The 16288-nt window shown below is 35.8% G+C and overlaps 1 protein-coding gene and 1 long non-coding RNA gene across 2 annotated transcripts; both read left to right on the top strand.

Moving 5' to 3' along the window:
- The first annotated feature begins 4378 nt into the window (after nucleotides 1-4378).
- Nucleotides 4379-5501, top strand: LOC116410338. Its single transcript, XR_004222300.1, has 3 exons — nucleotides 4379-4447; nucleotides 4972-5097; nucleotides 5434-5501. It is a non-coding gene; the product is annotated as an uncharacterized LOC116410338 (long non-coding RNA).
- Nucleotides 5502-6265: 764 nt separating this feature from the next.
- LOC101732541 (kielin/chordin-like protein) lies at nucleotides 6266-16288 on the top strand. The gene is made up of 14 exons (XM_031901310.1): nucleotides 6266-6440; nucleotides 6787-6852; nucleotides 7373-7498; nucleotides 7835-7900; nucleotides 8743-8874; nucleotides 9221-9286; nucleotides 9807-9932; nucleotides 10269-10334; nucleotides 11136-11267; nucleotides 11614-11679; nucleotides 11975-12100; nucleotides 12447-12512; nucleotides 13572-13700; nucleotides 16200-16288. The coding sequence occupies exons 1-14, from the start codon at nucleotides 6266-6268 to the stop codon at nucleotides 16286-16288; spliced, it is 1431 nt and encodes a 476-aa protein (XP_031757170.1).

The raw sequence follows: 16288 nt of genomic DNA, 5'->3' as shown, positions 1-16288 counted from the left end.
GCACCAAACATTAATTCATATCCTGTTAGCAATGTGGTCTAACTAATTTTTATTTTTTTCAGCCACAACACACATCAGAAGATGCATCTGTCATCATGAAGGAAGAGTTTATGTGCCAGGTAAAGCAGTCAAAACTAGAATGTTCCTTTAAAGGGGATCTTAAACCCCCAAAAAAGATTTAAGCAAAAGATACTCCGAGTGATCCTCTGAGTTCTTTTGCATTTGTCAATTTACAATGCCATCATTCCCAATGGCATGCCTGTCCCGTCCTGTCCACAGCCATGGAGTGGTGAAGTCGTGTGAGTGAGCTTTTTGGCTGTGAAACTTAGATGATTGTTCTGTAAGCTGCACAGAATAATGCCACTAGCTTCCACTTATATTACTAAGGCCAAGCAACTAAACAGAGAACAACTTCTTCTTGCAGATCAGGAAATAAGAAGCAGCCACAGTAGGGAAAGGGATGGAAAATGCTACAGTCTTGTATGTAACAGTAATTGTATGAAGACAAGAACTGAGATATCATGTACACCACCTGTACCACCTACTCCACCATGTAAGTACTTACCACTAAACAAGAGACATGTTAATAATGAGGGAGATTTTAAGATGCTACTACCATTTTTAATAAGAAACAAATAACAATCTAACTTATCAACGCATATCACACTTAAGAAAAGTAAGCCACACAATAGTCCTTTTTCTATGTTTACATTGTTTGTGTTTGTCATGATAAATGACAATATTCATAGATGTCATACAAATATTTTTTGGATAAAAGAATAAAGGCAAAATGAATGAAAAAGTTTCAAATTTCTTTGTATTATTCCCATACAAAAATTACATATGAAAAAAGAAGGGAACATATAGGTCTACCTTAAAATAGTGCTTCAAGTAATAAATGTACATTACTTGAGATGAAAAAATGTATATTCCAAATGTAAATCTATTAAAATATGAGGAATATGGCTTGATATTGCACCAGACACTATTATACAGTATGTCCTGTTAGCAATATCTAATTTATATTTAATTTATTCTAACAGCAACACCAACTCCTCCAACCACCACATCATGTGCCTGTCATCACGAGGGAAGAATGTATATTCCAGGTAAAGCAGTCAATACTACTAGAATGTCTGTGAGTTCCTTGAAGGGCAACTTAACACCCTAAGAGGATTTACTGTAAACTTACAGTGACCCATTAAGCCTCTTTGCAATTTACACAAATTTTTTCTTTTAAGTTCCTTCTGAGATATAGAGGCATTGATTGTACTGTCTAACTCTAAGATACATATATAAATGGATGATTGATTGATAGATAGAATGATAGATAGATAGAGGTAGATAGATGTACTGATAGATTAGATCGATAGATGGACAGAGTCAGCTTTAATGGTGTTTTCATCTCAGTTATCTGCTACATTGCACAGTTATTTGTCCCATTGAATGAGTTCAGTATAGTAAATAAATGAGCCCCCTGAGCGCAGGTAAGATTTAGTTATCACAGAAATGCAGGAGAATAGTACTTTCATATAATAGCTATAAAGAATAATGCAGCTACTTAGAACTTATATAAAGAAAGAAAAGCAACTAAAGAGAGAACAACTTCTTGCAGGTGATGAAATATTAAGAAGTCACAGTAGAGAAAGGGATGGAAAATGCTACAGCTATATATGTGATGGCACTTGCAGGAATCCAACCCGAGTTGAGCAACCATGTGAACCTACACCACCACCACCACCACCAAGTAAGTACTTACAACTTAAAGAGGGATATGTTAACATTCAGGGAGATTTTGAGATATTAATAGCAGGAATAAGAAGAAACTATAAAATGAGGCAAAAAGGAAGAAAAATATTTTACATTGCCTAAGTAATATTCTTACACAAAAAATGGAACTTAACATACAGTGTTCCTTTATGACAGTAGGCCCAGTAAGAAATGGACATGCATTAACATGGGAAAAAATGTGTATTCCCCAACATTATGCTATTAAAATATGAGGAATTTGGCATAATTTTGAAGCAAATGTACTGTTAGCAACGTCTACTTTATTTTTTATTTATTCTAACAGCACCACCAACTCCTCCAACCACCACATCATGTGCCTGTCATCACGAGGGAAGAATGTATATTCCAGGTAAAGCTATCAATACTACTAGAATGTCTGTGAGTTCCTTAAAGGGCATCTTAACCCCCAAAAATGATTTAGTGTAAACTTAGTAAGGGTGACCCGCTAAGACTTTTTGCGGTTTAAGTTCATTTTTTCTTGTACGTGGCTTCTCAAATATAGTTGCATTGATTATACTGCCTAACTCTAATATACATATATAAATGGATGATAGATAGATAGATGGATAGTTAGATACATACATACATAGATTAATATTCTGATAAATTAGATCAATAGATGGATAGAGTCAGATTTTAATGGTGTTTTCATCTCAGAAAACTGCTACATTACACAGTCATTTGTCTCACTGAATGGAGTTCAGTATAGTAAATAAATGAGTCCCCTGAGTGCAGGTAAGATTTATGAATCACAAGAGATGCAGGTGTGGCTGGAGAACAGTAATTTCTTATAATAGCTATACAGAATAATGCAGCTACTTAGAACTTATATGAAGAAAGATTATCAACTAAATAAAAACAAATTTCTTGCAGGTGATGAAATATTAAGAAGTCACAGTAGAGAAAGAGATGGAAAATGCTACAGCTATATATGTGATGTCAGTTGCAAGCAACCAACCCGAATTGAAGTACCATGTGGACCTACACCACCACCACCAAGTAAGTACATACAACTTAACAAGGGATATGTTAACATTCATGGAGATTTTGAGATATTAATAGCAGGAATAAGAAGGAACTTTAAAATTGGGCATAAAGGAAGAAAAATTTTATAAATTGCCTAAGTAATATACCTATACAAAAACTACCTATGAAAAAAGGAAGTGAACATACAGTGTTCCTTTATGACATGGTCCCAGGAAGAAATGGACATTATTTGAAATGGGAAAATGTATATTCCCTGATGTAGAGCTATTAAAATATGAGAAACATAGGGCTTCATTTTGCAGCAGACATTATTTTATGTCCTGTTAGCAATGTCTAATTTATTTTGTATTTATACTAACAGCACCACCAACTCCTCCAACCACCACATCATGTGTCTGTCATCACGAGGGAAGAATGTATATTCCAGGTAAAGCTGTCAATACTACTAGAATGTCTGTGAGTTTCTAAAAGAGCATCTTAACCCCCAAAAGAATTTAGTGTAAACTTAGTCAAAGTTACCCGCTAAGCCATTTTTCAATTTAAAGTCATTTTCTCTTTTAAGTGGCTTCTAGGTTATTAGCAGTTTATCTCAGTTTTTTTCTACTGGGCAGGATTTTGGCCCAACCCTTTTTTAAGGGCCCAGAGTGTCAGTGACCCTAACTGTCCAAACACATTATGCACTTGCTGTATTCAAATGCAAATATATTTGAAACCGCTTAAAAAAGAAAATGTTATGTCACCTGCACTTGAGATATGAACAGCTGTTACTGGGTTGCATTGATGGTACTGTGTAACTCTAAGATACATGGATACATGGATGATAGATAGATAGATAAATGATAAATAGAGGTAGATAGATGTAATGATCGATAGATGGATAGAGTCAGCTTTAATGGTGTTTTCATCTCAGAAAACTGCTTCATAACACAGTCATTTGTCCCATTGAATGAGTTCAGTATAGTAAATAAGTGAGCCCCCTGAGTGCAGGTAAGATTTAGTTATCACAAGAGATGCAGGTGTGGCTGGAGAACAGTACTTTTATGTAATAGCTACACAGAATAATGCAGCTACTTAGAACTTATATGAAGAAAGACAAGCAACTAAAGAGAGAACAACTTCTTGCAGGTGATGAAATATTAAGAAGTCACAGTAGAGAAAGGGATGGAAAATGCTACAGCTATATATGTGATGGCAGTTGCAGGAATCCCACCCGAGTTGAGCAACCATGTGAACCTACACCACCACCATCACCACCAAGTAAGTACTTACAACTTAAAGAGGGATATGTTAACATTCAGGGAGATTTTGAGATATTAATAGCAGGAATAAGAAGAAACTATAAAATAAGGCAAAAAGGAAGAAAAATATTTTACATTGCCTAAGTAATATTCTTACACAAAAACTACTTTGAAAAAAGGAACTAACATACAGTGTCCCTTTATGACAGTGGGTCCAGGAAGAAATGACATTCATTAAGATGGATAAAATGTGTATTCCCCAACATAGAGCTATTAAAATATGAGGAATATGGCTTAATTTTGCAGCAGACATTATTATATGTCCTGTTAGCTATGTCTAATTTATTTTCTATTTATTCTAACAGCACCACCAACTCCTCCAACCACCACATCATGTGCCTGTCATCACGAGGGAAGAATGTATATTCCAGGTAAAGCTGTCGATACTACTAGAATGTCTGTGAGTTCCTTAAAGGGCATCTTAACCCCCAAAAAGGATTTAGTGTAAACTTAGTCAGAGTGACCCGCTAACCTTTTCTGCAGTTTACATTCATTTTTTCTTCTAAGTGGCTTCTGAGATATAGTTGCATTTATTGTACTGCCTAACTCTAATATACATATATAAATGGATGATAGATAGATAGATGGATAGCTAGATACATACATACATAGATTAATATTCTGATAAATTAGATCAATAGATGAATGGAGTCAGATTTTAATGGTGTTTTCATCTCAGAAAACTGCTACATTACACAGTCATTTGTCTCACTGAATGGAGTTCAGTATACTAAATAAATGAGCCCCCTGAGTGCAGGTAAGATTTATGAATCACAAGAGATGCAGGAGTGGCTGGACAACAGTAATTTCATATAACAGCTATACAGAATGATGCAGCTACTTAGAACTTATGTTAAGAAAGATAAGCAACTAAAGAGAGAACAACTTTTTGCAGGTGATGAAATATTAAGAAGTCACAGTGGAGAAAGGGATGGAAAATGCTACAGCTATATATGTGATGTCAGCTGCAAGCAACCAACCCGTATTGAACAACCTTGTGGACCTACACCACCACCACCAAGTAAGTACTTATAACTTAACAAGGGATATGTTGACATTCAGGGAGAATTTGAGAAATTAATAGCAGGAATAAGAAGGAACTATAAAATGCGGCAAAAAAGAAGAAAAACTTTTTAATTTGCCTAAGTAATATTCCTATTCAAAAACTACCTATGAACATACAGTGTTCCTTTATGACATGGGCCCAGGAAGAAATGGACATTATTTGAGATTGGAAAATATATATTCTCTGATGTAGAGCTATTAAAATATGAGAAACATAGGGCTTGATTTTGCAGCAGACATTATTTCATGTCCTGTTAGCAATGTCTAATTTATTTTCTATTTATACTAACAGCACCACCAACTCCTCCAACCACCACATCATGTGCCTGTCATCACGAGGGAAGAATGTTTATTCCAGGTAAAGCTGTCAAAACTACTAGAATGTCTGTGAATTTCTAAAAGAGCATCTTAACCCCCAAAAGGATTTAGTTTAAACTTAGTCAGAATGACCTGCCAAGCCATTTTGCAATTTAAAGTAATTTTCCCTTTTAAGTGGCTTGCAGATTTTAGCAGTTTATCTCAGCTTTATTCTATTGGCAGGATTTTAGCCCAACCATTTTTTTAAGGCTCAGAGTGTCAGTGACCCTAACTGTCCAAACACTTTATGCACTTGCTGTATTCAGTTAACCCTTGGCATGCTGACTCTCAGTTGAGTCAAATGCCTACTGTAAGCAGTCTCAAATGCAAATATATTTGAAACCGCATAAAGAGAAAATGTTATGTCACCTGCACTTGAGATGTTAACAGCTGTTACTGGGTTGCATTGATGCTACTGTGTATCTCTAAGATACATAGATAAATTGATGATTGATTGGTAGAAAGATAGATAGAGAGACCAATGATATATAGATAGATAGATGATAGATAGAAAGATAGATAAAGGTAGTTAGATGTACTGATAGATTAGATCGATAGATGGATAGAGTCAGCTATAATGGTTTTTTCATCTCAGAAAACTGCTTCATAACACAGTCATTTGTCCCATTGAATGAGTTCAGTATAGTAAATAAGTGAGCCCCCTGAGTGCAGGTAAGATTTAGTTATCACAAGAGATGCAGGTGTGGCTGGAGAACAGTACTTTTATGTAATAGCTACACAGAATAATGCAGCTACTTAGAACTTATATGAAGAAAGACAAGCAACTAAAGAGAGAACAACTTCTTGCAGGTGATGAGATATTAAGAAGTCACAGTAGAGAAAGGGATGGAAAATGCTACAGCTATATATGTGATGGGAGTTGCAGGAATCCAACCCGAGTTGAGCAACCATGTGAACCTACACCACCACCATCACCACCAAGTAAGTACTTACAACTTAAAGAGGGATATGTTAACATTCAGGGAGATTTTGAGATATTAATAGCAGGAATAAGAAGAAACTATAAAATGAGGCAAAAAGGAAGAAAAATATTTTACATTGCCTAAGTAATATTCTTACACAAAAACTACTTTGAAAAAAGGAACTAACATACAGTGTCCCTTTATGACAGTGGGTCCAGGAAGAAATGACATTCATTAAGATAGATAAAATGTGTATTCCCCAACATAGAGCTATTAAAATATGAGGAATATGGCTTAATTTTGCAGCAGACATTATTATATGTCCTGTTAGCTATGTCTAATTTATTTTCTATTTATTCTAACAGCACCACCAACTCCTCCAACCACCACATCATGTGCCTGTCATCACGAGGGAAGAATGTATATTCCAGGTAAAGCTGTCGATACTACTAGAATGTCTGTGAGTTCCTTAAAGGGCATCTTAACCCCCAAAAAGGATTTAGTGTAAACTTAGTCAGAGTGACCCGCTAACCTTTTCTGCAGTTTACATTCATTTTTTCTTCTAAGTGGCTCCTGAGATATAGTTGTATTTATTGTACTGCCTAACTCTAATATACATATATAAATGGATGATAGATAGATGGATAGCTAGATACATACATACATAGATTAATATTCTGATAAATTAGATCAATAGATGAATAGAGTCAGATTTTAATGGTGTTTTCATCTCAGAAAACTGCTACATTACACAGTCATTTGTCTCACTGAATGGAGTTCAGTATAGTAAATAAATGAGCCCCCTGAGTGCAGGTAAGATTTATGAATCACAAGAGATGCAGGAGTGGCTGGACAACAGTAATTTCATATAACAGCTATACAGAATGATGCAGCTACTTAAAACTTATGTTAAGAAAGATAAGCAACTAAAGAGAGAACAACTTTTTGCAGGTGATGAAATATTAAGAAGTCACAGTGGAGAAAGGGATGGAAAATGCTACAGCTATATATGTGATGTCAGCTGCAAGCAACCAACCCGTATTGAACAACCTTGTGGACCTACACCACCACCACCAAGTAAGTACTTATAACTTAACAAGGGATATGTTGACATTCAGGGAGAATTTGAGAAATTAATAGCAGGAATAAGAAGGAACTATAAAATGTGGCAAAAAAGAAGAAAAACTTTTTAATTTGCCTAAGTAATATTCCTATTCAAAAACTACCTATGAACATACAGTGTTCCTTTATGACATGGGCCCAGGAAGAAATGGACATTATTTGAGATTGGAAAATATATATTCTCTGATGTAGAGCTATTAAAATATGAGAAACATAGGGCTTGATTTTGCAGCAGACATTATTTTATGTCCTGTTAGCAATGTCTAATCTATTTTCTTATTATACTAACAGCACCACCAACTCCTCCAACCACCACATCATGTGCCTGTCATCACGAGGGAAGAATGTTTATTCCAGGTAAAGCTATCAAAACTACTAGAATGTCTGTGAATTTCTAAAAGAGCATCTTAACCCCCAAAATGATTTAGTATGATCTTAGAATGACCTGCCAAGCCATTTTGCAATTTAAAGTAATTTTTCCTTTTAAGTGGCTTCTAGACTTTTAGCAGTTTATCTCAGCTTTATTCTATTGGCAGGATTTTAGCCCAACCATTTTTTTAAGGCTCAGAGTGTCAGTGACCCTAACTGTCCAAACATTTTATGCACTTGCTGTATTCAGTTAACCCTTGGCATGCTGACTCTCAGTTGAGTCAAATGCCTACTGTAAGCAGTCTCAAATGCAAATATATTTGAAACCGCTTAAAAGAGAAAATGTTATGTCACCTGCACTTGAGATGTGAACAGCTGTTACTGGGTTGCATTGATGGTACTGTGTATCTCTAAGATACATAGATAAATGGATAATTGATTGGTAGAAAGATAGATAGAGAGACCGATGATAGATGATAGATAGATAGATAGATAGATAGATAGATAGATAGATAGATGATAGATAGAAAGATAGAGAGATAGAGGTAGATAGATGTACTGATAGATTAGATCGATAGATGGATAGAGTCAGCTTTAATGGTGTTTTGATCTCAGAAAACTGCTTCATAACACAGTCATTTGTCCCATTGAATGAGTTCAGTATAGTAAATAAGTGAGCCCCCTGAGTGCAGGTAAGATTTAGTTATCACAAGAGATGCAGGTGTGGCTGGAGAACAGTACTTTTATGTAATAGCTACACAGAATAATGCAGCTACTTAGAACTTATATGAAGAAAGGCAAGCAACTAAAGAGAGAACAACTTCTTGCAGGTGATGAAATATTAAGAAGTCACAGTAGAGAAAGGGATGGAAAATGCTACAGCTATATATGTGATGGCAGTTGCAGGAATCCAACCCGAGTTGAGCAACCATGTGAACCTACACCACCACCATCACCACCAAGTAAGTACTTACAACTTAAAGAGGGATATGTTAACATTCAGGGAGATTTTGAGATATTAATAGCAGGAATAAGAAGAAACTATAAAATAAGGCAAAAAGGAAGAAAAATATTTTACATTGCCTAAGTAATATTCTTACACAAAAACTACTTTGAAAAAAGGAACTAACATACAGTGTCCCTTTATGACAGTGGGTCCAGGAAGAAATGACATTCATTAAGATGGATAAAATGTGTATTCCCCAACATAAAGCTATTAAAATATGAGGAATATGGCTTAATTTTGCAGCAGACATTATTATATGTCCTGTTAGCTATGTCTAATTTATTTTCTATTTATTCTAACAGCACCACCAACTCCTCCAACCACCACATCATGTGCCTGTCATCACGAGGGAAGAATGTATATTCCAGGTAAAGCTGTCGATACTACTAAAATGTCTGTGAGTTCCTTAAAGGGCATCTTAACCCCCAAAAAGGATTTAGTGTAAACTTAGTCAGAGTGACCCGCTAACCTTTTCTGCAGTTTACATTCATTTTTTCTTCTAAGTGGCTCCTGAGATATAGTTGTATTTATTGTACTGCCTAACTCTAATATACATATATAAATGGATGATAGATAGATGGATAGCTAGATACATACATACATAGGTTAATATTCTGATAAATTAGATCAATAGATGAATAGAGTCAGATTTTAATGGTGTTTTCATCTCAGAAAACTGCTACATTACACAGTCACTTGTCTCACTGAATGGAGTTCAGTATAGTAAATAAATGAGCCCCCTGAGTGCAGCTAAGATTTATGAATCACAAGAGATGCAGGAGTGGCTGGAGAACAGTAATTTCATATAACAGCTATACAGAATAATGCAGCTACTTAGAACTTATGTTAAGAAAGATAAGCAACTAAAGAGAGAACAACTTTTTGCAGGTGATGAAATATTAAGAAGTCACAGTGGAGAAAGGGATGGAAAATGCTACAGCTATATATGTGATGTCAGCTGCAAGCAACCAACCCGTATTGAACAACCTTGTGGACCTACACCACCACCACCAAGTAAGTACTTATAACTTAACAAGGGATATGTTGACATTCAGGGAGAATTTGAGAAAGTAAAAGCAGTACTAAGAAGGAACTATAAAATGCGGCAAAAAAGAAGAAAAACTTTTTAATTTGCCTAAGTAATATTCCTATTCAAAAACTACCTATGAACATACAGTGTTCCTTTATGACATGGGCCCAGGAAGAAATGGACATTATTTGAGATTGGAAAATATATATTCTCTGATGTAGAGCTATTAAAATATGAGAAACATAGGGCTTGATTTTGCAGCAGACATTATTTTATGTCCTGTTAGCAATGTCTAATTTATTTTCTATTTATATTAACAGCACCACCAACTCCTCCAACCACCACATCATGTGCCTGTCATCACGAGGGAAGAATGTTTATTCCAGGTAAAGCTGTCAAAACTACTAGAATGTCTGCGAATTTCTAAAAGAGCATCTTAACCCCCAAAATGATTTAGTATGATCTTAGAATGACCTGCCAAGCCATTTTGCAATTTAAAGTAATTTTCCCTTTTAAGTGGCTTCTAGACTTTTAGCAGTTTATCTCAGTTTCTTTCTACTGGGCAGGATTTTAGCCCAACCATTTTTTTAAGGCTCAGAGTGTCAGTGACCCTAACTGTCCAAACACTTTATGCACTTGCTGTATTCAGTTAAGCCTTGGCATGCTCAAATGCAAATATATTTGAAACCGCATAAAGAGAAAATGTTATGTCACCTGCACTTGAGATGTGAACAGCTGTTACTGGGTTTCATTGATGGTACTGTGTAACTCTAAGATACATAGATAAATGGATGATTGATTGGTAGAAAGATAGGTAGATAGATAGATAGATAGATAGATAGATAGATAGATAGACCGATGATAGATAGATAGATAGATGATAGATAAAAAGATAGATAGAGGTAGATAGATGTACTGATAGATTAGATTGATAGATGGATAGAGTCAGCTTTAATGGTGTTTTCATCTCAGAAAACTGCTTCATAACACAGTCATTTGTCCCATTGAATGAGTTCAGTATAGTAAATAAGTGAGCCCCCTGAGTGCAGGTAAGATTTAGTTTTCACAAGAGATGCAGGTGTGGCTGGAGAACAGTACTTTTATGTAATAGCTACACAGAATAATGCAGCTACTTAGAACTTATATGAAGAAAGACAAGCAACTAAAGAGAGAACAACTTCTTGCAGGTGATGAAATATTAAGAAGTCACAGTAGAGAAAGGGATGGAAAATGCTACAGCTATATATGTGATGGCAGTTGCAGGAATCCAACCCGAGTTGAGCAACCATGTGAACCTACACCACCACCATCACCACCAAGTAAGTACTTACAACTTAAAGAGGGATATGTTAACATTCAGGGAGATTTTGAGATATTAATAGCAGGAATAAGAAGAAACTATAAAATGAGGCAAAAAGGAAGAAAAATATTTTACATTGCCTAAGTAATATTCTTACACAAAAACTACTTTTAAAAAAGGAACTAACATACAGTGTCCCTTTATGACAGTGGGTCCAGGAAGAAATGACATTCATTAAGATGGATAAAATGTGTATTCCCCAACATAGAGCTATTAAAATATGAGGAATATGGCTTAATTTTGCAGCAGACATTATTATATGTCCTGTTAACTATGTCTAATTTATTTTCTATTTATTCTAACAGCACCACCAACTCCTCCAACCACCACATCATGTGCCTGTCATCACGAGGGAAGAATGTATATTCCAGGTAAAGCTGTCAATACTAGTAGAATGTCTGTGAGTTCCTTAAAGGGCATCTTAATCCCCAAAAATGGTGTTTTTTCTCAGAAAACTGCTATATTACACAGTCATTTATCTCACTGAATAAGTTCAGTATAGTAAATAAATGAGCCCCCTGAGTGCAGGTAAGATTTATGAATCACAAGAGATGCAGGTGTGGTTGGAGAACAGTAATTTCGTATAATAGCTATACAGAATAATGCAGCTACTTAGAACGTATATGAAGAAAGATAAGCAACTAAACAGAGAACAACTTCTTGCAGGTGATGAAATATTAAGAAGTCACAGTAGAGAAAGGGATGGAAAATGCTACAGCTATGTATGTGACATCAGTTGCAAGCAACCAACCCGAATTGAACAACCATGTGGACCTACACCACCACCACCAAGTAAGTACTTACACCTCATCAAGGGATATGTTAATGTTCAGTAAGATTCTGAGATATTAATAGCAGGAATAAGAAGGAACTCTAAAATTGGGCAAAAAGGAAGAAAAACCTTTTAAATTGCCTAAGTGATTTTCCCATACAGAAACTACTTATGAAAAAAAGAAGTGAACATACAGTGTTCCTTTATGACATGGGCCCAGTAAGAAATGGATGTTATTTGAGATGGGCAAATGTATATGCCTTATGAAGAGTTATTAAAATATCAGCAATATGGCTTGATTTTGCAGTAGACATTATTTTTTTTCCTGTTTGCAATGTCTAATTTATTTTGTATTTATACTAACAGCACCACCAACTCCTCCAACCACCACATCATGTGCCTGTCATCACGAGGGAAGAATGTATATTCCAGGTAAAGCTGTCAATACTACTAGAATGTCTGTAAGCATCTTAACCCCCCAAAAGGATTTAGTGTAAACTTAGTCATAGTGACCTGCTAAGCCATTTTGCAATTTAAATTCATTTTTTCTTTTAAGTGGATTCTGAGTTATTAGCAGTTTACTTCTAATGGGCAGGATTTTATCCCATCCATTTAGAGTATCAGTGACCCTAACTGTCAAAGCACTTTATACACTTGCTGCATTCAGTTAACTCTTGGCATGTTTAAAATAGAAAATATTATGTAACTTGTATTTTCCTGTGAAATTTCAATCATTTTTTTCTATCCTGCACTTTTTAACACCTAGGGGCACATTTACTAATCCACGAATCCGAATCACGAATGGGAAAAAATTGTATTGGAAACGAAAATTTCGGAAGATCGCAAATATCACGAAAATGCTTACAAAAAATCGTATTAGTCATGATAATATCATATTGGCGATCCGAAAGTCACAAAATTTTCGTACCGAACAATTGTAAACAGCGGTAAAACCTTTCCGATTTTTTCGTGCAAACGTCCGAAAAAGTCGTGCGCCGTACGAAAAAGTAGTGCGCCGTACGAAAAAGTCGTGCGGACGCCCGAAAAAATCAGCAAAAATACGCTCGGAGTGTTCGCATGAACGCTCGAGCGTTCGTGCCTTTGCAAATGTGCCCCCTAGTATTGGATTGCATTGATTCTACTATCTAACACTTAAATAGCCCTTAAATTCATAGTTAAATGGATCATAGATAGAGTCAACTTTAATTCATCTTACAATCTGATAAATTTCTCTGGCACTTGTCTCATTGAATTGCATTCAGTACAATAAATAAATGTGCCCCATTAGCAGATAATATTTATTTATCACAGCAGATGCATAACTTTTTTTGGATAACTTTTTCTCTAGCCTGCATCCAAAATGATTGCAACTGTTACTGGACTGCATTGCTCATGCCTGATAACTTACAATTGCTACATACTAGGATATTACCATTAACTAAAACTGATTTTAATAAGGACAAGCAACTAACCAGATAATTTTTTTTGCAGGTCAGGAAATAGTAAGAAGTGATAGTAGAGAAAAGGATGGAAAATGCTATAGCTATGTATGTGATGGCACATGTAAGAAAACCACCCGAATTGAGAAACCATGTATACATACACCACCAACACCACCACGTAAGTACTTTCCAGTAAACAAGAGACATTGTAGCACTGAGGGAGATTTAAAATACTAATAGCAAAGATGAGGCTGTGAGTAGCCTCGGTATCTGGTCTTCAGTGACTACTACTATTGTTTGGCCCATTTATCTAATCAAATACCCAGAGATGATAGAAAGGCAGTAACATAGTAACAACCTTAAAGGAACAGTAACACCAAAAAATCAAAGTGTATAAAGGGAACTACAGTATAATGTACTGTTGCCCTGCACTGGTGCAACTGGTGTATTTGCTTTAGAAACATTACTATAGTTTAGTAAATGAAGCTGCTGTGTAGCCATGGGGGCAGCCATTTAAAAGAGAAAAGGCACAGGTTACATAGAAGATAACAGATAAGTTCTGTACAATACAATGGTGTTTTATCTGTTATCTGCTATGTAACCTGTGCCTTTTCTCCTTTTTCCAGCTTGAATGGCTGTCCCCGTGGCTACACAGCAGCTTTTTATATAAACTATAGAAGTGTTTCTAAAGCAAATGTCCAAATTTTACCAGTGCAGGGCAACAGTGCATTGTATTATGATTACTTAAAAACATTTTTATTTTTTGGTGTTACTGTTCCTTTAATGTCAATATATAACCTGCCTAATCTGCAGATCCAGAGGAAGGCAAAAAACCCTCTCTGAACCCTCTTTAATTTGCCGCAGAGGTGGAAAAAATTCCTTCCTGACTCCAAAATTGCAATCCACTCCTTGGATCAACTTGTACTAAGAGCTATATCCCATAACCCTGTATTCCCTCAATTGCTAAAAAGTTATCCTACTCCTTCTTGAAGCTATATAATGTGTCAGCCAGTAGGACTGGTTTGGGGAGGAAATTTCACAACTTCACAGCTCTCACAGTAAAAAATCCTTTCCAAATTTTTAAACAGAACCTCCTTTCTTCTAAATAGAGTGGGTGCCCTTCTGTCAGTTGGAAGGGCCTACTGGTAAATAAAGCATTAAAGAGATTATTATATGATTCCCTTATATATTTGTACATAGTAATGATATCACCTCTTAAGCACCTCTTCTCCAGTGTAAACAAAGGTAACTTGGCAAGTCTTTCTTCATAACTGAGAATTTCCATACCCTTTACCAGCTTAGTTGTCTTTCTCTGGACCCTCTCTATTTCAATAATGTCCCGTTTGAGCACTGGAGACCAAAACTGAACAGCATATTCCAGATGGGGCCTTACCAGTGCTCTGTAAAGGGGAAGAATAACACCCTCCTTCCATAAATCGATGCCCTTTAAATACAGCTCAAAACCTTGTTTGCCCTTGCAGCTGCTGCCTGGCATTGCTTGCTACAGCCAAATTTATTATCTACAAGGACTCCAAGGTCCTTCTCCATTATGGATTTGCCTAGTGCAGTCCCATTAAGGGTAAAAGTGGCTTGTAAATTTTGACATCCTAGGTGCATGACCTTACATTTATCCACATTAAATCTCATCTGCCACTTAGTCTCCCAGATTTCAAGTTTGTCAAGATCCTGCTGCAAGGATGCCACATCATGAATAAAAATGAGCATGCTGCAAAGTTTTGTGTCATTTGCAAACACTGATACATTACTTATAATACCCTCCCTTAAAGAGGACCTGTCACCCAGACATAAAAAGCTGTATAATAAAAGCCCTTTTCAAATTAAACATGTAACCCAAAGTCATTTTTTTATTAACACATCTATACCCATTATATAAGCATTTAAAAGTCCCAGCAGTCAATCATATATTGCCTGACCCGCCTCTATGCCTTAGGCATAGAGGTGGGGCAGACAGTTATTTTCACTTTCAATTCAGAACTTCTTAGATATCACTGCACTCCTCATATTCCCCCTCCCTCCTCACCATGTAACTGTGTAACCAGTGCATGGATATGGTTATCAGGTCCCCCCATACTGGCACAGAAACAAGATTTTAGCAGGATACACAACTTGCCTTAATAACAGTGTCCACAAAATGCCTGCCTGTTTTCTGCAATTGTGAATTCCAAGGCTGAAGGAAATAAGTTTAAAATAATTTATATAGTGTAATTGAAGTTTATTTTGCTTGATAAACACAATAGAAAAGAATTTGTAATTATTTCTTAGGGTGACAGGTCCCCTTTAAGACATTTAAGAACAAGTTAAACAACACGGGCAGAAAGTTTGTGGCCAACCAGCCAGCCTAAAGTTACAGGTTTGGCAAAACTTATTGATTAGCTAATCAACAACACCTGGGCAATCAGGAAAAGGAGAAAATAATTACACATTGTTTTAAAAATATTCCCATTAAAAAACTATAATGGCGCAAAGAGGAAGTAAACATACAGTGTCCCTTGAAGATAATGGGTACAGGGAAATGGATAGTATTTGCGATTGGGAAAATAGATAATTCCCTCACATAGATTTATTTAAATATGAGAAAGATGGTTTTATTTTGCACCAAACATTATTTCATAATTCTGTTACAAATGTCTAATTTATTTCTGATTTATTTCCACAGCAAAAACACCCCCTACAGTCACAGTCACAGAATGTGCCTGTCATCACGAGGGAAGAGTGTACATGCCAGGTAAATCACACCTCACTTGA

The sequence above is a fragment of the Xenopus tropicalis genome, chromosome 4 (genome assembly GCF_000004195.4).
Source record: "Xenopus tropicalis strain Nigerian chromosome 4, UCB_Xtro_10.0, whole genome shotgun sequence".
In the NCBI taxonomy this organism is placed as follows: Eukaryota; Metazoa; Chordata; class Amphibia; order Anura; family Pipidae; genus Xenopus; species Xenopus tropicalis.
Note: the sequence above shows the minus strand (reverse complement) of the source record. Positions and strands in the feature narration are given on the sequence as shown.